Source organism: Enhydra lutris, unplaced genomic scaffold, assembly GCF_002288905.1.
Source record: "Enhydra lutris kenyoni isolate GAN:26980312 unplaced genomic scaffold, ASM228890v2 scaffoldscaffold2, whole genome shotgun sequence".
Taxonomy (NCBI): domain Eukaryota; kingdom Metazoa; phylum Chordata; class Mammalia; order Carnivora; family Mustelidae; genus Enhydra; species Enhydra lutris.
Genome location: NW_019154086.1, coordinates 38,434,312 through 38,459,579, shown reverse-complemented (window position 1 = coordinate 38,459,579; position 25,268 = coordinate 38,434,312). Strand labels below are relative to the sequence as shown.

At 33.2% G+C, this 25,268-nt stretch overlaps 1 protein-coding gene across 2 annotated transcripts in view; it reads left to right on the top strand.

Annotated features, from left to right (window-relative positions):
* LOC111151734 (TSC22 domain family member 2) overlaps positions 1–25,268 on the top strand; it is a 50,519-nt gene that overhangs the window by 4,104 nt on the left and 21,147 nt on the right. Inside the window, exon 2 of one of the 2 annotated variants that reach the window (XM_022509906.1) lies at positions 10,436–10,507. The exons of the other annotated variant lie outside the window; for it this stretch is intronic. Coding sequence (XP_022365614.1) covers positions 10,436–10,507 — 72 coding nt within the window. The remainder of the gene's footprint in view (positions 1–10,435; positions 10,508–25,268) is intronic. 2 annotated transcript variants of the gene reach the window in all.

The window sequence follows — 25,268 nt, the reverse complement described above, 5'->3', positions numbered from 1 at the left end:
TGATTTTAGATGTGTTTAAAGATATCTATGGATTTCTAGAGTAATTGGTATATAGCACAATGAGATCTGTTAAAGCTTTTTCTTCTGTTTCTTCTGAGTTCCTTTGCATTCTTTTCTTAACTTTTCAGTTTCAACTAGCCTTGTATTTTTGTTACATACTTCTTTTGGTTTGAAAAATACTCATGAAATCATCTTCTCTGCTTTTTGTAATTCAAAGTTCATCTTTTTTTTGTAGGTGACTTGCTTGTTGGGAGTCTTTCTTCCATTTGAGAACTCTTAGAGAATACCACTTGTCCATAAGTGAGCTCAGCTAGCTAGTCATTGAGAAATTTTATATGGATGGGACTACCAAGTAAAGAAACTGATTCCACAAGCCATTCAGAAAAATCCCTCTTTACATCTGCTCCCATATTTCACTTTTCACACATAGGGACACACCTAAAATGCAGATTGAGTTTATTTGTTCACCCTTTTCTAGCTGCCAGAAGCCAGTTTTTTTCTGATGGGTTCGTAAATAACCATTTGCTTGCCTCTGTTCCTGAAGTACATTGCCTCCATATCTCAAGAAATGATGAGTGGTTTCCCAAACCACACCCCCCTCCTTGTAAAACACATGCGCATCTATGAATGAAGATTGTATTTTTCTCTCCTCTTCATGCCTCTCAGTTTAAAGCATATGCAGTTACATTCCCCAGATTTTAATATGATGATGTGGCATGAAGCAGAGAGATCTGTTGACAAATGGAAACTCTGGAATGTATTCTTTAGGTATGACCTCAAAGATGCAATTATTTATCCTCTTTATTAAAAATGTTAATAATTTTAAGACTTTATTTCGGAAGGTGAATGAGCTACAGCTACTACTGTATCTGTTCTTATCAATTGGCAATAGTTACTCCAGTGCAGGGGTTTTGATGTGTGTGCAGTCATATCTTAAATATGGTATTTCCCTCCCCCACCCAGTCTTTTAAAATCTGCATTGCTTACCAATGTTGCATTTCTAATTTTTGTTATAATCTTTGACTGGTTTTTAATTTAACATGCTAGTTTTCAAGATGTAATCTTACACATTTGACTATTTTGTCACTGGACCAACACACCTGGTGAAGGAATAAATCCATTAAGTAGAAATAGTTTTTTGTTTTTTGTTTTTAATGGAAAGTCTTTGTGAAAGAGGGCATTTTAAATTGTATGCTTGAAATTAAATAACACAGTTTTTCTAGGCATATGTTTAAATTACTGAGATAACTATTTTTGAGGAAACCATACCAACAAAAATCATAATTTTAATACAGTGATTTGGGGTTGCCTTCTTAAATTAAAATCTGCATACAATTTTAGTTGCAGCCATTTAGATGCAAACATTGGAGTGAGAGGTTTTGAGTAATTATGACTTTAACTTTGTGAATAGCTTGACAAATTTCAGACCCGAAAATTTTGTAAACCGCTCGCTTTTTTTTTTTAAAGTTAATATGTTTGTAAACATAGTCTCGTTCTTTGAGAAAAGGAAGGAAAATGGAAGATTAACAAAAATGATTGAGGTTCTTTAGTCTGATATATTGAAAAAACTATCTTGTGTTTTCGGCTCCATTACCTTTTACAAAGCTTCATTTTGAGACTTCTTTATTTTTAAAAAAGAGGACTTACATATTAATACATTTTAATAATGTACCTTTAGAAGGGCTGACGGTTATATATAGAAAGCAAGGAAATGTTTTAAAGTTCAGTTAACACTGCCTGTTGACTCTATATTACTAATTGCCGTAAAGTTAAATATTCTAGCCTTTCTCGTTGGAAAGACTTATAGTCAGTTGTTGATTCTCTCAAACTGATTTTGTGTAAACTGGAGAATATAATAATGGTTGAAAATATAGTGCACAAAAAGCCACTTTTACGGTGAAAGTTACAAAATTTGTTTAAATTACCAACACACTTAACAGACCCCTTTTTGATAAATGGGGAGAGGTGCAAAATATTACTGGCACTTTTGGAAAGGGAACACAGTACAGATCGTTTTCCACAGATAGCTGACCAGTGTGAACTCTTGTAGGCCACATTCCAGGAACTGTTATGAATGGCTGCAATTGTGAACTGTCAGCTACAACCAAAAGATTGTTGGAAACCTGATTGTAAGGATCCCTTAGTGGCATATGTCTTTATATCTTATTAATGGTTTTATTTGTATAGTTTGCTAATGTCTACTGATGATGTATTATAAATTGTGAATTTTAAGTGGTGTATCCTGGTATGTGCTATAAATACACAAATTTTTTGTACAGTTATATATGTATCTCAGATATTACATACATACCGTGCAGGTTTTTTTAACTTGATAGTTAAGTGAGATTATGTAAATGTATATAAAGAGACAGAACTGTCACTCTTACCTTTATTGTAAAATCTGTAGGTACTTATGAGAGCTCTAAAAGTCTCACTGCATTTAGTCTTTACAAATGAAAACTCCTTAGTTGAATCTTTATGTGTTATGAGCTTATGTTTCTTTATCGATGTTGAATTATGGAGGTAATTTTGCCCATCCAGCTTTACAGTTGACCTTTAAATCAAACACTACATATTATCTTAGGTACTCTTACCAAGGATTTTGTAATCAAAGTGTGAAATCCTGTGTATGAGTGACATTATTATTTAGTATAAAAACTGATAATTGATGGATTCATCAGAGTGCCATGCTGATTACCAAAATACACTTTAGTCATAACCATGGCTCTAAGTAAAGGAAGTTACCATAGATTTTCAGGAAGATTAATGTTTCAAAAGTGTATCAGTAGGCAGTATGGTACTTTTTTTAAAATTAGCAGTGACCTATATATTGTTCAAAATCATGTATGAACTAAATTCTATAGGCTGAACATTGGATAACCTCTAGTAAACACAAGGGCTTCTAGAGTGGGTAAGTGTGGGTAAGACACACTCTATGTTAGTAACACTGTTTCTTCCTTGTAGGGGAAGTAGGGTATCTTGAACTAAATTGCTTTTATGAGATGTCATTTTTTTATAGTACTGATACTGTGGTATATGTATTTTCTGTTTCCGGAGAATAAGGGTAATAGTAATCTGTTCTTGGAGAATTCTGATAGCACTAATTTGGAAATAGTAAAACGTGACACTGGATTTATGGATCTGGTACTTGCTAACAGTCCTTTTGTGCACCAGAAGAGATTAGAAGTAGTCATGCACTTGAGTGTTCTAGTAACAAAGAGCACCCCCAACAATCAGATGGTAAAGAAACCAAAATTAGTCTCTTTACTGAGGAATAGTTGATAGGGAAGTATAAAAAGATCTTCACTTTTCTTTCCTAAAACAGCAGAAGTTGGGCGGGGTGGGGAGAGGTAGAGAATGGTGGCAGATAACCAAGACAGAAAAGCAGAGAGTGAAATGACATGGAATACGGTCTCAGAAGGAATAGGAATACTTATTACTAGTGAAGAAAAGGCATCTAATTCCTTTTTTAAATAATTGTTTTAGACCAGTATGTATTTACTTTTTGAACAGATACTGTTTATTTCTTAATTGCATTACTCTTGAACTATTTAAGTATGAGGAAGAGGAGAGGGTTTATAAAAACGGATTTGCCTGGTTAAATGTAGCCCAAATGATCATGTTTCCTGAGTAATTTCTTATTCATGGGAAGAGCAGATTTTTAAGAAAAAACCTTAATAGTTGACAGTATTTAAGGGGTATGTGCACCAAAATTCCTGAATTGGAATAAATCCCTTAAATTAGTTCTTTATACTAAACCAAGTGGACTTGTGATTTGAAGCTGTTTTTTTTTATATAATATAATCAAATTATGGTATCCACAAAGAATGTGCATACCTGAATTATTGGTATAGTTTGGGTTTTTCCCATGGCAATTCTTGAACATACCAAATTACTCAATATTTGTCACATTCTTAATCTGGCATGGTTTAGGGCAGAAACTCCTCCATAAAGATTTAAGAACCGTAAGCAATTCATATCCTTCCTATAGATCATTATGTGACTTTCTTAATATATTTTAACGTATGCATTTCAAATTTGGCTGGTATTAGTAAGGATACATTATCTGCTTTTATCTCTAAAAAGTATGTTCCTAATGTGTTTTTAAGTCAGGTGAATTAAATTTCATCCATGCTTCTGGATTGCTCACCTCTCAAATTTAAAGCCCCAAATTAGATTTCAGTATTTAGTTTTATTTCTTCATACACAACTAACATTTGTTTAAAAGAATGAACTCTCATTAAATTACACATTTATAAGTGATGGTTATGTGAAAATTCTGCAGATCATTGAGTAATAATTTTAATAGTGTTCACCTAGGACGTGGACTATTAGTATATGCCTTGCTAATTGGAGTAAGCAAGACAAATAAGTGACGTCTGAATGTTAATTACTTAGAGCCTCCTCTCCCCATAAGTTTTCACTAAAATTTGATGAAAGAATACTAAATATAGAAGAGAAACTGTAATTAATGGGCCATTTATTGTAAATATTGCTGGTGTGTGTGAAATGTTGGCAGTTCCTCTTCATTATTAAACAAGAAAATTGTTTAAACTTTGAATGAAGGATACCTAAAGCAAAGTTTAAAACCAACTAGTTTCTAAGGGAGAGTTAGAATTAAGTTTTACTAAATAGTTACGTAAGTTAATCCGAAAACCATCCTTATTACATATTTGGTCTACCTAACCTTTGAAAACAAAACAAAAACAAAAAAGGAGATGGAGGCTCTTAGTCAAATAAAATCAGTAGTGTGCTTAATTATGTATTAGCATATAGTATGAATGACCATTACAGACAGTGGAGTTAGACATGCCTGGGCTGAAATCCCAACTGTACTGTATACCTGAGGCATTTGACCTACAGGCAGTTATTTAGTTCTATAAGCCCCTTGTTTCCCCATATGAAAAATGGGGATAATGCCTGTATTGCACAGTTTGAGATTATTAAATGAAGTATGCAGGTAGTTTATAAACAGTCCATATATAATATGTATGGCAAGCATACATTACAGAAATGTTAGTATTTTCATTGTCCACAAACTTTTCCCAGATCCCACCTTAACGTGCTATAAATCATACCAAGAGTCTTCAGTTTTGATCTGAAAGTGTAATTACATGGTGTATGGATATAATAACAGAAAGGGAGACAGTGTTTCAGGCCAGAAAAGTCATGATGTTGTAAAACATATAGCAGTTGGGTTCTAATCCTGGCTTTTCTACCACTTAATTTCTTTAGTTAAGTCTTTTAACTTATCTCCGTATTCCTCATTCGTAATGTTAGAATTTGAGACTTGGTCAGATTTTAAGATTCCCTGTGTATAACTTGATACATTTAAACATGTTTCATAAGATAGCTGCCAACTTAAACCTTCCTGCCACCAGACTATCATGTGACAAAAAAACAAAACAAAACAAAAACAAAGCTTGCAGATACTCATCAAGTAGGTTGAATACCCAAGAAAACATTTAAAGTGACAGTATGTCAGTCATTCAACTTTTTTTATGTTCTCTGAATAGTAAGTACTGGGATACAGAAAAAAAGACTATCCTGCCCTCCCAAGACCTCAGATTATATGAAGATAATTATCAAATACATGCATTCATATATATATCATAGGCTGTAATGGAGTAAAATATAAGGTACTATCGGAACAATTTAGGACATAGTTAGATGTGATATGGGGAGGAAATAGACTGGTTTCTGTTTAAAATTTATTTATCTGCATAGGTAATATGTTTATATAGTTCTAAGTATACAGGAATATAAACCGAAAGTCTCTCTGCACTTCTGTCCTCCAGCCACCCAGTTTCTGTCCTCAGCATCAACCTATTATTACTTGTGCATTCTTCTGAAGCTAACTGTTGGACTGAATCTTAAAAGGGTGACTTAGGCTAGGTCACTGTTAAGAGAAAGGGATGAATTTCTGAGTAGAAGAGGATGGCAGTTTGTGTAACAGTGTGGAAGAAAGAGATGTCAGTTTTGGGAAATGATGTGATTAATTTTGACAGCAACCAGAGTGAAGGGCTTAAATGTCATGGTGAGAAATTGTGATTTTTTTTAATCAGAAGATTATGGTTGCTGTTAAAGATGTTTCTTGAAGCTTTTAGTGTTAAAGTAGTATGTATCTTACAACCATTTCAGTACGCTTTTCAGTGATTATTGTATTTTTAATTAACATCTTACAAAAAAGTTGTGTAATAAGGAGATCCTATGGGAGCTCTGAGTCCCAGAAGTCAGGATTCTTATCCAATGAAATATATTAAATAGTTTGGTATACCCAGCTCTAAGTTTAAGTTCTGTTTGCCTGAATATTACCTTAATAATGATGAAATATTGAGTATATGTTAAGGTACTCTATTAAAAGTTGATTTTTATATAGCATGATTTGGAAAGTGTAATCCTATATTAAACACAAATCCTCCTCAAGCTTAATTTTGTGAGGCCTTATGTATGCATAATCTCATTGAGTTTTTCAGCAACTGTAAGGAAGTGTTCCTCCCTTTTTTATGGATTAAGGAAACTGAGGCCTTGAGGGTTTGAATCACATAGTTATTAAGTAACAGCATATATTCAGACTTAGGCCTTCTGACACCAAACCCAGTGCTCTTGGATATTTCCAGAGTTAGTTTTATTTTATTAATTTGCTTACTATACGATAGGAGGAAGGAAAGCTACTGTGGCTACCGATCTGTTGTGTTGTAAGCCTTTACCTAAAGGATATTTTTAATCATTTTAAATCCTTAGATAATAATATTGGAGATGGCCTGTTGTGCTTCCCTGATTTCTATTTAGAGATCGCTGAAGTTGAGTTTTGACATAAGGGAAGAAAGTATTTGCTGAGTTCAGGGCTCATGTACCTCGTCCTTTAACATTCAGCAATTTTCATAGCTTAGTTTTGAGGTGTGGAATGTTTTTCCTCTCTGTTACAGTTACCCTACAAAGATAGTATCTTAGCAAAGCAGGTCGATGTATGTCATATTTGAGTCACTCTGTGGTGTACTACTTTCATGTACTTAGAAATTAATAGGATAGGTTATTTAGTATATAAAGTCAGGAGGAAAAGGATATATTTTGTTCATTGGTTTTGAAAAATGTCCACAAATGGGAAACAGCATTTTCATTTCGGTGGCTGAAATTCAGAATAAACCACACCTCAGTGTCCCTAAGAAGCGCTTTGTTGGCTTTATATTTAGATTAATAGTTAACATTGACATCAAATATGTTATTAGAAAACTGGTTTCAAATTTTATTTCTTGGGCAGAAGAGAATTTGTGACCAAAGTTGCATAAAATTCAGTATTTCTTTCTAATAAATTTTTAATGACCTTGGTTGCAACTTGGTGCCTTCAGATTACATAGACTATATACTTGAAATGATCTCTATTAACAGTGTTTTCCTTGGGCTATCAATTTCCTCAATTTTATGCCATCCCAAAACAGATGATCAAGCCCCTTAATATTTACAAAATGGCTCTTTTGAAGTTCTTGATCAGCTAGTTTTTACAGATTTCTTTAATATATGCCTGTTAAGCAATATCTTGAGACTAATTGTTGCTCTTTGCTAAAAATCCCTCAAGTTTATGGAAGACATCCCTGCTGAAGTATTAGAGAAATGAAAAGTGTCATATTTTATAAGCCTGTCTAAATGTTTATCCTTGGAATCTAGACTCTAAATTTTTCTAGAGTACATAGATTGTATTACTCCATATGGTTTCTTCATTTTAAATGTATGTAGAAAGTGATTCACTGCCAGCTTTTGCAACCTAAGTGTATTTGTTCTGACATGTTGAAGACTTTAGGTACATTTACGGTATTTTATTTCATAGGTTCCTTTTTTGCCCCAAGATACACAACTAGCTGCAGATACATTCTTTTTTTCACTTCTACATTTGACTTATGAGAAACATTTCATTTTTAGAGTCTGTGCTGTAAAAATGCTAGAATCTCATAGCTTAAGTCATATGATTTCATTTAAAACCAATTTATTTGGCATATGAATTTGATTCAAATTAAATATATACATATGCATTTTTCCAAAATCGGGGGATCTGAAGTTTTTTTTTTTAAAGAATGTCATCCTTATAAATATATTATAAATACTTTTTAATGAATTTTAAATTCCAGACTTGCAGAATAACCTCCAGGTTTACCTTTGGTTGTTGTCTCATATTTACTCCTTTCCTCTTAGAGTCATTCTGTTTTAAATCCAGACAGACCTGTGTGAATAGCAAACCTGTCCCCGTATAGGACAGTCCTGGGTAAGCCTGGTTTAAAAAAAAAAAAAAAGCCAATCAAGTCTTCAGTTGGTTCAGTTGACTTTCATTTAAATTGGTAGACTGATTCCAAGTACAGTGAAAAAAAGCCCCTGCCAAATGTATCTTGAGAGGATATAAGCTGTTAAATAAATAGTGGTTAGCAGCCTCTTAATCCTTGATATTAGCAGATCTAATCAATATGCTTGATTACCTTGGACCCAGCCTCTAGAGAAAAACAGAGAAAGGGTTAAAAGCATAGAAAGGAGTTAAAGTAGGTAGAGCAGACAAAGAGAAGTACATATACTGAAGTTGCCAATTAATCAAATAGTTGCTTTGGTGATACTCTGGCATCGTCTGTCTGCCTTTCCTAATTTTGGATCATCTAAGAGGTACCCTAGTGGTTAAAACAAAAAATGCCTTTTAAAAAACGTAGTTTTAAAAAATTCAGTAGGTGTTAAGACTGAGTCTTAATCTGAATTTTGAAATCATGGAATTCTGTTGAGTATTTGTTTTGCTTATTGATCATGATATTTGCTTGCATTCCAGTAGAATTTGGAAATAATTTTTTTGTGGTACTAGTAATACTGTAGAGACTCTTAAGGTGCTTATGAGGATCTCAGAATTGCCATGTTGTATTTGAACTTCATTTTGATGATAAAATAATAGCTATTATTTATTGACCATTGACTATATATACAAAGAGCTTTATATATAGTCTAAGTTCCTTAATCACCCTGCAAGACTAAATCATATCACCATTTAACTGATAAAGAGACAGACCTAGAGAGGTTAAAATTGAACTCCACTATATGTTTAGCATAGTGATTTAAGAGCGTAAACTCTAGGACCAGATTGTTACCTACTAGCTCTGTGACATCAAGCAAGTTACTTTTGTCTGACTCCTTTCCTTATTGGTGGGATAGGAATAATAATAACACCTGCCTCTTAGGGTTGTTGTAGAATTGTGTTAATAAATGTAAAACACTCAGAATTGTGTCTGGTATATAATAAGTACTTAATATTCTTAGCTTGCTGTTATTCTGCTACAGCATGGGTCAGGGATTTTAGAGGTAATGTGACAAGTTTTTGCTAGCTCCCTAATATACATGTTGGGGTTGGGGAAACAATGGGAAAATGCTGAGGTAGAGGGGGGAGCTATTAGCAGATTTGTCAGAAGTTTAAATAGTCCCCTAAGAAACCACTCCAGAGATTTGAGGTGAATCATGTAGACTGGGAGCTCGCTAGGATGAGCCCATCAGTTAAGATTCTATGGTTATAGATAACCCTAGGGAACATATCTCCAGGGAATGGTAGAAATGGATGGTGATTAAGGTGTGGGAGCTCTTACCTCTTAAAGGCCCACTATACTAATGTAAGAAATTTGAAAGCTGCCATGTAATTGCTGCACCATGTTTTACCCTAATCCAGAGAAACCACACATAAATAAATGGATTATGAAGGTAGAAATCATGTTCAGTCCAACCCAGAAAAGGACTCAGTTGTTCATTATCAGACTCTATCAAATAGCTCCTGTTAAGAATTTTTATGTTATGGGGGTGCTTGGGTAGCTCAGTCGTTGGGCATCTGCCTTCAGCTCGGGTCATGGTCCCAGGGTCCTGGGATCGAGCCCTGTGCATAGGGCTCCCTGCTCAGCGGGAGGGCTGCTTCTTCCTCTCCCCCTACCCCTGCTTGTGTTCCCTCTCTCGCTGTGTCTCTCTCTGTCAACTAAATAAATAAAATCTTTAAAAAAATTTTTATATTATGAAGGTGTAGCTTAATTTATTTTACATGAATCCTGTACGTGGGAACAGCTTTGCTAAACTGCTAAATGTTGAGAAACCTAAAAAGGCATCTCATATAGAGTAGTGTTGATTAGGCTGTGAACTGGTCACATTCATGTGTTTAAACATATGCGCACACACATAATTGGATGCTCTTTTATCCGTATTACCCCTTTCTTTTAGAACTGTGATCCTGAATTGTTTTCAGGGTCTGCTGGATTTCATCCAGTTTTTTAATTTCTTTCAAAATGTTTTTAAGCAAGCTTATGTTGTGTTTTTTTCTTTTTATTAAAGCTGTTACACTTTATTACAAATCTAAAATCTTCCATCTTTTTTTGAAAAGTAGTGATTTTACTGTACTTTCTCAACCTCATTTCCATTTGATTCTTGGATCTCACAGGAATCCTTCAACTGCTTTCTACCAAGCGTTCCATTTGAACACGTTTCAGGAATCAAAGAACCTCTGGGATAGGTATGAATACTTAACATATGGAATGCATACATGCAAAAGTGTATGCATGAATTGCTTTGCACTGTACTGGTTTCTCATCATTAAACCTAAACTTTATGTGTCATTTTAGGGGGGGAAATCACATGGTATCTAGCATGGGACAAAGCAGCAAAATAAACCAAAAGAGCAATCTATATTTTAAATAGAATGTAAATATACTTTATTTTTTACTTCATTTTTAAGTATATTTACTTTCTTGAAGGACTTAGGTATTCTATTAAATCTCATTATATGGAATATCCACTTATCATTGTATATTTTAATATAAAAATATATTCTATAAAATTAACTACAGTTAGTTTACTTTTGTCCTATTTTATATGATTTCTCTGTGAATGCCTTAGTAACTCAAAACGAAATGTCACTTCATATTAAGAAATTGGAAAAGGGATAAGACCAAGGTATCAAAGTAGAAAGTTCTTGTTTAATCCTGTTGAGAAACTTTCAACATCAAGCTTGTTTGTTAGAGTCCCTAGACCTGCCTGCATTACTGTTTTATAAACTCCTAAAACAGTTTTTCTCATAGAAATGTTACATAAATTTTGTTTTTAATTTTTTAAAATATAGAATGAAGTCTTAAGCGTTCATTTATAGCAAAAGATAATTTGGTTTATCTTTCTGCTTAACACACATTTTAAGTAGTATATGCTGTGTTCAGTTATTTTGCTGAATATTTATTAGTGCTCCATCATTCTGTGTTTAATTACTAGAACAAGCACAAATGCTGTTTTAAAAATTCACACAGAGCTTTGTTAGATTCTTTTAACTCTGCCTGGCAACGCATTTGTGTCCTTTGGCATAGTTTGGATACTACTCATGGACTTAACTCCATCTCTTTCATTAGAAAAGAGTATTGCGGGACGCCTGGGTGGCTCAGTTGTTTAAGCAGCTGCCTTCGGCTCAGGTCATGATCCCAGCGTCCTGGGATCGAGTCCTGCATCGGGCTCCTTGCTCAGCAGGGAGCCTGCTTCTCCCTCTGCCTCTGCCTGCCATTCTGTCTGCCTGCACTCGCTCTCTCTCCCTCTCTCTCTCTGACAAATAAATAAAATCTTTAAAAAAAAAAAAAAAGAAAAGAAAAGAGTATTGCTAAGTGCATGTACATGTCATGTTAAGACATGGTTTACATTGCCTACAAATGGTAACAGTCTTTTAATTTTTAGGCTTGATTTGTTTGTGTGTCACTCTAAAGAGATTTTCTAACAAAGTATCTTTTCAGTGATATATTCCTTAACTGAAAATGTTTTAAAATAGTTACTTGTAGAGCAAGAAGTTCTAAAATTTATAGTACAGTGTTTATAATTTCAATTTTGAAATTGTATGGCTGTATCAGTGTAAATTAAGACATAAGTGTAAATTGTAGCATGAAGCAAACATGAATATTCGTTCAAACGGCTTATCTGATGTAGCCAGGGTGAGTACTTTGGGTTGTACTTTATTCTTTCCATTAGAAAAAGGAAAAACAGCATTCTATTTAGAGATGTAATAAGAATAGTGATAGTCATATGGTAATTTATTTCAAATAGCTAAATTTGTAAGCGACTGTGATATCAATATGAATAAGAGCTGTTATTTTCATCAGAACAATGTAGAAAGGTGTGAGCTTTATTTTTTATAATTTTGACTTAATATTGAAAGTTTTCTTTTGTTTCCTTATAAAACAATCATAGAAGTTGCCTACTCATCATTTGTTGTTACAGCTAAATACTTCTTACCTGTTTTCTTTTTTAGATACAGAAATATTTAAGGTATCAAAATGAGGCAAGTTGCTTTATCTGTAGTTACTCATGGGTTGAAAGTATTTTCTGTTCTCCTCTTTGAAGCCTGTCATCCAGAGCCAAAGAAGTTAATAGTGTGTTAGTAGTATGTTAATGCCAAACTATAATCAGAATTTATATTCTAGATCAGCCGTTCTTCACTATAAGTTGGCCCTTTGGTACTAAAGTGACAGGTCCAACCCAGTACTAGTGGCTTCCTTTTAACTTTGCAACTAGTTTATGAAATTTTTAATTGAGGGGCCTGGCTAGCTCAATTGGAGCATGTGGCTCTTGATCTTGGGGTCATGAGTTTAAGCCGAATGTTGGGTGTAGTGATTACTTAAATAAAATAAAACCTGAAAAAAATTGTTTCAGTTGATGAGCAGTGGGCTAGCTTTATTAGTTCTAACTATATGACCTCTGTTGGCAAATATCTACAGACTTTTTAATAGGTATATTAGCAAATAAAGTATTATGGGAGTATACATTCTTTTTCATTGCAGATAGAGTTGAAGATTTATGTGTGTTAAACTTTAAAAAAATAGTAAATATAACTTCTCCTGACCATGTTTGTGTTAGATTTCACCAAATTGCCTTGTTCATTTTTTTACTGTTATAAATTACAGATTTTTAAAACAATTTTACTAATTTGGCAAATAAGTATTTTGCAGGGATGATTCTGTTAAACAGAACCATTCAGGAGTTTATGGGACTGTAAATCCCTACATTATCTACTTAGTTTGAGGTATAAAATTGCTTATTAGTATTGACAGATACCATATTTCAGGTTCTTGTTTATGAAATCTTGGAACTCATTTTCACTAGAGACCGCTTTAAAATTTAAGCCCTGTGCCAGTTTTCATTAAACCTGCCCTAAATAGCTGAAGATCCTGGTTTTGCCTTACTTGAAAGTCTGGAATCTTTTTTTTTTTTCCCCAGGATTCTTTTAGCAGAGTATCTTTTAATCAAAATACAAGTAATTAATATACCTTTCCTCACATTGACTCAGAGTTCCCTAATGGCCCCTTTGTTTCCTTCTCTATTTAAATTAGAATTACCAAATTGAGAAGCTTTTCAATTCTCTTGCCACTGATAACCCGTGCCTTATTCAGTTATTGTACTAAACTTTAAGCTACTGTCAAGCCTTCCTTTCCTTTTTACTATAGGTGCTGTCATTGTTCTCTGTCTTCCCCCTCTTTTGTCATTTGCAGAGTACTCAAGGAATCAAGTTAAAACCATCACCAAATATAAGGACAATTGATACTGACAGCTCGAAAATAATACAGACCTTTCCTAGGAAGTGCAGAATGTTTGCATTGACTTTTCATTAAAACGAATAACATAGTTTCTGTAATTAGCTTTCTGGAGATTATCTTACTGTAGTGATAGTGATACTTAGTGATACTCTAGCCTGTTGGCATTTCAGAATAATAACTTTAAATTTTGACTTTATACTTTTCTTCTTTAAAGAACAGTTCTGAACTTAATTATTGGCATTGCTTTGTTACATTGACAAAATTAGTTTAGAAATTTATTTTACTAATCACTGGGGAACAGGCTTTTATTGGAAGTCCTTTGTCTGCAAAAAAGCTGAGGGTAAGAATTTATAACAAACACATTTACCCTCTTGTGTATATCAGGTCAGTAAGGTAAAGGAGCACTAGGGAGGAAGAAAGTTTTGCCAGGTAGACCAAAGGAAGAAATCGGGTAACTTTTCAGGATTTAAACTTCATTGATAAACACATGCAGTATTTCTGCTTTAATGAAGAAAATGCACAAGCGCAGTTAACAAATGAGAGTAACAGTTGCTAGGTGCACTATCCCCATGAGTTGGCTTGTCCTTTCTTGTGATAGCACCAGTATTTAAAGAGAAATAAATAAGGAAAGCAGTAGTGCACATGGGTGTTATCTCAAAATAAATGTCCAAGTTTATGGTCTTATTACTAGATACCTGATTTCAGTTAAATTGTCTTGTTTAGTCTTTTATTATAGTGATTATTCACTTACATCTGTTTGCATCTAGTTTAAAAATTACTCGATTTAAAAAGTTCTTGTTTAAGTCACGTATTTTGTGTTAGAAAACAGGTATTCAGTATTTGCTATCATTGTTCCTTTGAGATTTCATTTTTGAAGTTAGGAGTAGATCGGAAATAAGCTGCTTATATGAAATAATTTGTTTTGTTTTATTCATACTCCAAGAAGCTTGAGTACATCATTAACACCCACCAGTACTTGCTAACCCAGATGGTAAAACTCAGGTTTCAGAGCTTGGCTAATCTAGTTTTTGAATGCTCAGTAATAAGACATTTTAAAAATCTTTTTATTGAAGTATAATTTGTATCAGAAAGGTACACCATTCATAATTTGTACAGCTTAAACTGAACGCACCTGTGTAACCAGGACCCAGATCAAGACACAAAATATTGTAAGCTCCTTATTTTGTGTCTCTCTTCTTTCACCTAATGTTTGATATTCATCTATATGGCTCTGCACAGTTGTAGATCTGAACTAAAGTTGACTTGAACAATGCAGGGGTTAAGGGTACTAACACCCTCCTTCCCCTGTGCAGTTGAAAATCCAAGTACGACTTTGACTCCCCAAAAACTTAACTGCCTATAGCCTACTGTTTACGGGAAGTTTTACTGATAAACAATCAATTAACACATATTTTGTATGTTGTATGTATTATATATTGTTTTCTTACAAATTAAGAGAAAATGTTATTAAAATCATAAGAGAAAAATACATTTAAGTACTTAAAAAATTCATGTAAATCACTATACTATGTTGTACGCATGTAACTAAATATATCAACCATGTGTCCATAAACATAGATAAATAAGATCCTTATTTATCTGTACCTGTGCAGTTCAAACCCATGTTGTTAAAGGGTTAATAGTACGTAATTATGAAGAATCACCATAGTGAGTTACTTGTTGGAGACTGTTACTAGTCAAATATTCTCTCCTTATTAGGAGATATTCTCTACTTACTAGATGAGGCTATGAACCTGAACTATTTTGTAAGCACCCCAAATATATTCTCTAATAATTTGTACTTAGTACTTACATGATTTATTATGTGATTACATTTCGACCTATTTCAGTTACAGATAACCAATAGAGGATAATCAAAGACATGAAATTAGAGGACAAAGTTTTAGTGACCTGGCACCTTTTAGGACTGGATCTCAGATTTATTAAAAAAACCTAAGGATAAATGTTCAGACATTAAAACAGGAAGTTTTAGCTATTATCGGATGATCACATTTATAAATTAAACAGTCTGAAGCATGTGAAGAAATTGAGAAATTGATAGAACTTCTATGTAAATTCAGGAAAGTTGAGATTTCTCAGTTTAGAACGTAGAGTAAAAAGTACCTAGATGTTGCCTGCTTTTTACAATATTGATTAGCAAGTTACAGATCCATCACAAAAACTAATGTAATTTTAGGCAATCTTTTTATAACTAGAAAAAACAGGAAGAGATGATTACAGACCTACTGTACTCCATTTCTATAGGATAGTTATTCTAAATACAAAGGAAACTTGAAGCTACTTTCTTTATACTTTACCTGGATAGCCAGGGGGGTGTTTCAAGAGTGGCTTGAGCTTACTTTCTGCAAGTGGATGCATCTCTGCAAAATAGTCTTGCCATCACTATAAATTAACATTAATACAATTAATAACTGTCTTCCTGGCTATGTCAACAATGTTGACCTTGAATGAGACTTAAAGCCACTTTTAAAAATCCCTATTCTGTAGAGTTTTATTCCCCCCCACTTAGTTCTAAATGGGAAAGAAGAGTTAAGGAAAGCATTGGAATTGAGTTACTTCTGCTTTGTCATTGTTGGCCATGATTATCAGAAAAAATGAAAGAGGGGTGTCTGACTAAGTCTCGGCACAGGTCTTTATCTCAGGGTTGTGAGTTAACACTGGCCTACTTAAAACCTCCAAGAGCTGTATATTTGCTTAAGGAATGGAAGACTAGCAAACCCTTAGGAAAGAATGCCATATCAGAGGCAATTAAGTGGTGATCACAATAGAGAAACCAATGAACTGGGTCTTGATATGGGAAAAGATAGGTAAGAACATCATCACATGACTGAAAGTGATAACTGTCATTTAAAATTCAAACATTTTATGTCTCTCAAGTACAGCTGGAGGTATTGGTCAGAGCTTCTTTAGGAAGTGACCTTTTGAGTTGGAACCTGAAAGGTGGGTAGAATTTGGTCATACAGAGTGAAAGACCTGAGGGAAAGGGAGAATTCCAGCTTGGGGAATACAGTGAGCTACTGTGAAAGTAAAGAGCATATGTGATAAGGATGGTTAAATTTGGTGCACAAATCATTTGAAGACAACAGAGAAGAGATACTGGATTGGACAGAAACCAAAGGTAATAGAAAGGTAATGAAGGCCTGAATGAGGCAATGGAGATGAGGGAAGAATAGTTAACAGAAGGTAGGAATTAGATGATGTTACAACTCAAGAGATACGATAGGGAAACAGTCAAATTTGACTGCAAAGTCTCAAATCTAATTGAGGGAATGGTGGTACCATTAGAAAGTATTAGAGAAAGAATTGGTTTGGAAAAGTGAAAATAATACTGAGATTCTGGTTTTAGCTACTTTTGGTTGAGTGAGCTGGTAGAAAGTCAAGGTGGAAACTCAGTAACAACTGGAGCTGCACACACACAGCTTGTTAGAGAAGCTAAGGCTAGAAGATATTGAAGACTATTTATTTGTTTGTTTCATTATTATTATTTTAGAGTTTGAGCTTTAGGAAAGGTGGAGGTTGTCAAGAGTGAGCAGAGTAGGGTAAGAGGGTTAAGCCAGGCCACTGGGAAACACTGCCTACTTTTAGAGAACAGGAGAAACTCTGAAGAGCATAAGTGATCTTAAGAGACTGGAAGATTCTGAGACTATTATTTACTAACCAAAAAGAAGGGAAAATGTTTGATTCTCTATTTTGAAAAAAATTTCAATTTTACAGAAAAATTACAAGAGTAATAAGCTCCAGCAATCTTACCGAGATTGAACATTAACATTTTGTCTTACTTGCTTTATTATCCTAACGTATTATCTAGGAACCATTTAAGAATAAGATTCAGATATCCTGTCCATTTGACCTAAAAATACTTTTAGCATATGTTACCTAAGAAGATTCTGTTATGTAACAGCAATTTAATTAGCAAATTCAGGTTTGATATACTGTTATCTAATATGTAATATAGAGTTTATATTCAGATTTTACAGTTGTCCCACTGTCTTTCATGACCATTTTTTACCTGATCCAAGAGCCAATACAAGATCACAGATTACATTTAATTATCAAACACCTGTCTTTTTTCCTTCTGTCTTATATAAATAAATACTTTTCTTACATTAGTCTTCTGTAGGACTGTTTTAAAGTTTAAATTAGAGTAGCCTAAAAGAAGTCCATATTATAAGGAGTGGGAAGGAGAGATAGGTAAGATGCCTAAAATTCAGCTTAAACAGCTACTGGGACTCGAAAAATGTTATAAGAGGATGTCTTTTGTTGCTCAGAGTTTGGGGGGGGTGGGGGGTGATGGGAAGAGAAGGAGACCATGTAGACATTAATGTGGGTGTGTCTCTTAGAACAGAAATTGAAGTATATTCATGTACCAATTATTGTCTATATCATGATTTATATGTATATACACACACACGTATTTATTAACTTGGGATTCTAATTATCTGGAATTGGAAAAAATAGTGTAATTTGAAGACATTTTAGTCACCTCTTGGGTTTACAGATTATGTGTTTGCTATCTTTTATATTCTGTTTGTGTCTTCCTAGTTTTATTCTGATAGTTGTCTAAGGTTAATTGTCTACTGCCAGATTTTTAACCACAGATCTACATCTCATTGCTTGATGTGGTGTTTCAGTGGATCCTAAGCATTTCTTCTCTTCTTTTAGCTTTGCTATGACTAGCTGAAATGGGACACCTGCCATGCTGACATTATTTTCATCATATAACCAGACGTCAGAATTGGTGATGGGAAATTATTGACAGCTCATCCATTATTAGATATTTCTGCTCATGTGTTTACCGCTTTCTTTAGTTAGTGAATTTTCTTAACATAAGTCATCACAGCCTACTCTGAAAAATCATAGTAATTATTTTCAGGGTGAAATTTGAGAAACAGTTGAAATAGATGAAAATAGTTGGTACGGTTGTGGTGTTGTTGTTAATTCATTTTTACTTTTCACCAGAATAATTTTAAGTAAACCAAAGCTTTGATTAGAACAGAAATTTGTATGTGTGAATTAGTGTGTAAACTAATTTGCTAAACCCAATTTATTTTTTTCTGCAGAATCTAGAACTCTGTAAAAAAGCTTTTTAAGAAAAAAAAACTTACTGAACTTGTTCAGATGAAAAGGACATTTAAATATGTGGCCTGAAGTTGTTGAATCAGAACAAACCTAACATCTGTTTTATTTTCCTTCCAGTCTTCAACAATGAACAAATTTAAAACTCTTTCAGTGTATTTAAACCTACAAACAGTTTTGCAACCTTTTGGGAAGAAAAATATTAAGTGGAATTTTTTATATTTTTGTTTCATTAATTTGGGTTCGTACATAGTTAGATGAGAGAAATGACTGTATTCTATTTGGCATTCTCTTTGTGTGTGCATGTGTGAACTTATACTAATATTCTAAATCACCAAATCAAGATATATATTAGATTTTTGTGATGATCATATAAAGTATTCAAATGCATTAGTTTACCCAAAATTAGCTTCTGTGTTTGGGTTTCAGCTGACTACTTCTAAAACATTTTTCATATTTGACAGAAGTAAATTTAAATAGGTGGTAGTAATTTAGAACATGTATTCAATGATATATATCTTTAAGAAATAGCATTTTTATGCAAAATTTGTTTCCTGGTTGGTTTCAGAGTTTAAAGATCTTGGTTATAAATACTAAAAGGTTTGGAAGGTGCTCATTGTATTTTTTTTGTATTTTTTTTTCAGTTTTTAATTGTGGTATTTGGCTCAGAAATAGTGGTATACGTAACTTGTGTCTTGGAAGCCAGAAATGTACCTTACTGCATATCTACCTGGTGTTATATCAATATAAAGATCGTATTCTTTCCCTACATCTACACACTATTTGAAGGGTAACAAGAAGGGAAAGGAGTTGTTTAGTGTGACTAATCCCTACTCCTTCTGTTCAGAGTGACTGTTAACTATTCATCTTCAAAAAATTTATTTGCAGCATCTACTTCTGTTTTAGATATTGCTAACTTAGTTCAGAAAATAGTGCTAAACGTATGTCTGGAATGGTCATACATGCTTTGTTTCAAGAAAGGCGATAATAACTCTTAAAAGCATAATATGTCATGCTATCTTAAATTTTAAGAGTAGCTGTATTTCCTAATGATAGCTGTTGTTAGTAAAAGCTCAGTCAGATATCCCGCTTTCTATTCACAAAGCCCCTTTATTCCTTATCACATATGTATTTGAATAATATATAACTGGCTTCCATCTACTCTGTTTTTATCATTTTTATCTTCTGTCCCAACCCCCAATTTCTATTTCTTTTAATCCTCTATAGGCTATTTCTACTTCTTTTGAAAGAATGAGGAGTATAAACATTTGTTAATGAACATGCTCTATTAAAATATCAAAATATCAATAACCTATCTTGTTAGGGGTATTTTCCGAAGCTGTATGAATTTTTTTAAGCCATGTATTTTGCATTTCTTCCACTAATAGGTACATTTGATATGATGCATAGCTTGCTAAACACATTTTCTTACATTTCTCATACTTAGTTTTTAACATAGCTAATCATCTTACATTATATCTTGGCTGATCCACAGATATATGAGGTTTTCTCTAATTGTTTATGTCTTTTTATATGTGAATTTCTTAGAACACACTGTCTTTGCAGTGTTCTTATTCTATTAGATATCTTTGGACTAATTTTTTTTCACAAGCTTATCTTTGATATTCCTAGCCTCATTTCCCCAATACTTAATCTATGGAAGGACTATATGTAATTTATTAGGAGCATACAGGGTGGCCCCATTTCCCCTTTGTCTCCGTTTAAAAAATAAGCACTTCTGACATTTAGGGAAGCAAGCATTTATTTATCGTGTCTAAGATTTCTCAAAACAATATAATGAACTTTTTGAAGAAAGTGGTATACACTTGAAAGTGAAATTTTGTGTCAAACAAAGCTAAGGACATTTATTCAAATAGCAAGTTCCATTAGGAACTCTTATATGTTTGTCTGATTTCCCATATCAGTTTTCGGGTGACATGGAAATTGTAGGTCATCCACCTTCTCGCCCTGTGCTCTCTTTGTTCTATCAATATAAATTTGCCATAATATTAGCTAAATAATAATAAACTTAAACCTAGTTTTTGCTGGACTATAGTATATGGCTTAGTAGCTCACTCTCAGTTAACTGGGACTTTTTCCTCCTCACAAATTAAAAAAAAAAATGAAATGATAAATATGGGAAATGTTTGGGATTTGTTTTTGATAGCAGTCTTGCCAGAGATTGGAGATTATGATTGATAGATCAGAATAAGTTTCTAAATACTCATTTTGGGGAGGATTCTAATTTTAAATTCATTTTTTAAGAATATCTAATTAATCCTAACTATGTTCATCTACAAACATTTCAGTTACCCGGTTTTATTTCAAATTTTTAATAAGGATTTCCTACATGTTGGAATTTAGTCATTGAAACCCTTCAAAGGTAACCTGTGGTAGCAGCTAATTTTGAAAATGCATGGTGGAGAAAAATCTGATAATGGAAGTTTTGTATTTTTGTATTTTTAAATGTAATACAGCTCTTAAGTCCTTAATTTGCCCTGTATTTGTATAATGCACACACCCTTAAAAAATTTTCTCTACAAATGTCATAGGAAAATAACTAAATTGGCTTTATATGACTGGTTTTAATTCTATATTCCAGAGGCTTTCCAGGCATTTGTCATAACAGTGCTTATTGTTGACAGGCCCTTTAACAGAGGGTCAGTCCCTCAAATGGCCAGTCCATCAAAGCCTTCACAGACAAGCCAAATTACTAGCATTACAAATACATATATTTCAGGAAGGATATACTTTGCTACATATGGCCAGGTATTGATTGTATCTTCTCATGGGACTTGTCCCATGAAAGAGTAAATGATCCAAAGAACTTTTTAAAATTATGGTAGTATTTTGGTTGATAGGAGACAAGAGTTGAATAAAAGCTTGCTAAAAATGTTTTGGTAATATGTTGATGGAATGACCACAACTTTAAACTACTACTTATCCTCATTTGTATGGGTTTTTGCCTTCACCAGGTGATTACATCATAAGGCTGTGCTTTGACAAAAGATAGTAAAGTATGATTTTATTGAAGTCAAATGTGTTGTGAGATTACATTTGGAAAGATTATATTGTAAATTGGAAAAAATCCTGATCTTCAGATTGTGTGGGAGACTTTCAAAGACCATGTATAATAGAAAAATTCCATTAAAAGTTAAAATCTGTAACAGCACAACTCCAACCCCCTATATTTGGGTTACATATTTCTGGAGATTGCTGCAGAGTTTCCTTACAGTGCTGTCTTTGAGTTTGCTATGGCTTTGCATATTTTGATCTTCCTCAATGATGGCTTCCTTTCCCCCCTCTCCCTTGCTCCATTATATCATTTTATTTAGGGAGTTAATTTAGGCAAAAATATGCCCATAAATTTGTGGGTTGCCTTTTCTGCAGATTACTGACAACTAAAAATAGAAATGAGTTTCATACTGCACAGAAAATGTTGGTAATATTACCCTTCAGCAATTAAAATAGATGCCTAATTGAAAGCTTTCTTGTAAAAAATTTAACAAATGTAAGATTAATCTTAAGTAATTTTTACCATTGTTAAGTATTCCTACCCCTAATTTTGTTCTTTGGTCATACACAGATGAGCTATAGGACCACTTCTGAAAAGGATACATTGTTATGCCTGTTATATAAAATGCATAATAAAATTCTATTCTTTCCACCATGTTGACTAATTTTAAAATTGGGGGGTGTAGAGACAGACTAGGATTTAGTTATAAAAATTGAATGCTGTCTTGAGCATTTAAATGATTGGTATGGATTATTACTGATCCATTCACCTGTGTTAGAAGCCTAGAAATTCATATGGATATGAACCAGATAATAGACTCAAGTGCCATTCTGTAGGACCTCAAAACTGTCTGTAGCAAGTTACGGTGTTAAATCGTAATTTCTGGATCATGATCTTAAACCTTTAATTGGTTCCATTTCTTCTTGACTCTTTACTAACAAGTATTCCTGAGGGCCTAAAAGTCCATGTTGAAATTTATAGTTTGAAGTATCCAGATTAAATATAAAATTATCTTACATTTAAAAAATACTTAAGTACAAAATATCAGTTGTGTAATCATGGTAAAAAATAAAACTTTGCTATAAAAGATTTTTAAAGGCTATTTGATTAAAACACTTATTTACTTAAACTCTTTGCTAGAATTTTTTTTAGAATTCAGCATCGGAGGAGGAATGTGACATAATAATGATCGAAAGCCGAAAGTTTAAAAGTTGTGATGCCCTCACATGGTTGGAGGGTTATTCTAGCTTCTAAGGACTGAATGTTGTCCACAAGAGTGTCTCATCAGGTCATAAATTGGTAAGACTTAATGGATTAGATTTTATGTATTATACCTGATGTTATTGTATTGAGATGAATATTTATGAACAAAATGAGCACATTGTATAACTAAGAGTATAGTATTAAATATAAGTTCAAACTTGGAATTTTAAATACTTGGGAGTATGTAATCCTTTCAAAATTTCATGAGGCTGAGGGCCGTATCTTTGCAGTGGTGTTTAATAATCAGTTTAAAAAATAAAGTGACATCCTGTGTTATATAAACATTACTTAAATACTGCTATGGCATCTGCTGTAGATGCTTACAATGTAGTTAAGGGCCCCAAATACTTTCTAGTTATTATCGCAGGAGATATTTGAGAACTAATATATTAATCTTTTATTTTTAAAAAGAAAGACCTTAAATCCATTTTCTTCATAAAATATAGTTTAAATTACTTTGCTTTTGGATTTTATTTTTCTTCTAAATGTCTGTAAAAATAAAGCCAGGAAAGCTTTCTCAGTTCTCATCTTGAGAACCAATATCAAATGAAAATAGTATACTAGAAGTCAATAATATACTTTTTGTATGCCCTGAAAATGAAAGATTTCTTTTCAGCATCGTATTCTGCTTGGAAAACAAAAATTTTAAAACTTGTTTTATATAGCTTCTTATTTTGCTTTGTGTTACACAGCTGTATTTTGTAGAGGATTCTTAGAATAATACAGTTTAGACTAAGATGAAGTGCTAGTCTTCAGTCCGAAATCATCATATTTTGCAGATGAAGAACAACTTGGGTTAAGTTGTATGTCCAAAGCCATACAGTTGTAGAATTAATATTTTCATTAAAGTATGGTGTACGTATTCTGTGAGTGTATCACAAATTATTTGAAATTATTGAATAGGCTACCATATCTATTTCTAACTTTATCCTTAACCCTCTGGGTTTAGTCAGTCTCTCCCTTACACACATACATCCTATCTTTTGAGTGATACTCTAAATTGTTTCTGATACGGTATTCCATGACTTTGATCATATTCTGTAAACTTAATAAGTTTTGTAAAACAGTAATTGCAATCATTTAGTAGCTTGGGAGGAAATGCAACAAACTAATAACAGTTGTCTTGGATCCTATAAACTTCTTATTTTTTCATTTACTACAATAACTATAACTTTGGCAATTAGGAAAATAATTTCTAGTTTCTTTAGTGTAGGATATTCATCTTCAGTTGTCAGTGGATGGTGGGCCTCAGGAGATCATGAACCCTGTGAAAAACTGGATGGAATTTAATGTATGTTCAGTTTTTGGTGAAAGGTTCAGAGCATTTGACAGATTTTTTAAAGTATTTGAATAACATTGCTAATGAATGTATCTATGAGAGACAAGCCTTGTTATATATGCAACTTACATGATGTAGGAAAGAAATTTTTAATAATGAGTATACTGATTCTGTAACTCTTAATGAATTTTATCCAAGGCTAGTTTAATATAAGTGAGAGAGTGATGGAACAGATCAGAGCTTACCCACTTTTAGCTCAGGAATTTCATACTGTCAATCTCTGCTCAAATGTTCCTTGGATTTCTCCACAGAATAGTTTTATTTTTGCTACTTAGTGCTTACTCAGTCTCACACACTATGCTGCCTATTTGGGGCATGTTGTTTAACTTCCCAACAGCTGTATTATATAGATACTAGTACCCTCAGTTTACAGAGAAGGAAATTGAAAGCTTAGAGAGATTAGATAACTTGCTCAGGTCACATAGCCATTTAGTGGTGGAGCTAGGATTCAAATCTGGCTTTCTAACTAGAACCATGGCTCTCAGTTGTATCCTAGTATGCCAAGAGTAGCTCTGGGGAACTTAAAGGATAAGGGAGAATTTTATATTGAGTGAAGATGTGAATACATAAATTAGATTTCCTTTGAACTTAAGTAGCAGTGGGTCATCCTTTATTATAAAACCATCTTTTAAAGCACCTGTCAAAAAAATAAATGTGGTAAGTTGCTTATAATTATTTATTGCATTAGAAATACCTTCTATTCAGATTTAATGCTTGTGATTGTAAGCAAATATATATGTGTTAGAAAAGTTTTAGTACTTACTAGAATAGTATTGTGCCAAGTGTAACAATTAAAGAACTCACCCTTTAATATTTAGGATTTATTAATAGCAGACATTCGGGGGAAGCAGTTTAAAAATCTGCTTTGAGCTGCAGATGTTTCTTGGAGTAGGGGAATGAATCACATGTAAAACCTCCTACTAAGTGCTATGTCAGTTTCCCATTTGCCCTTAATTCTGAATAATTCTATAAAGATACCTTTTCTGTGTTTACTTTT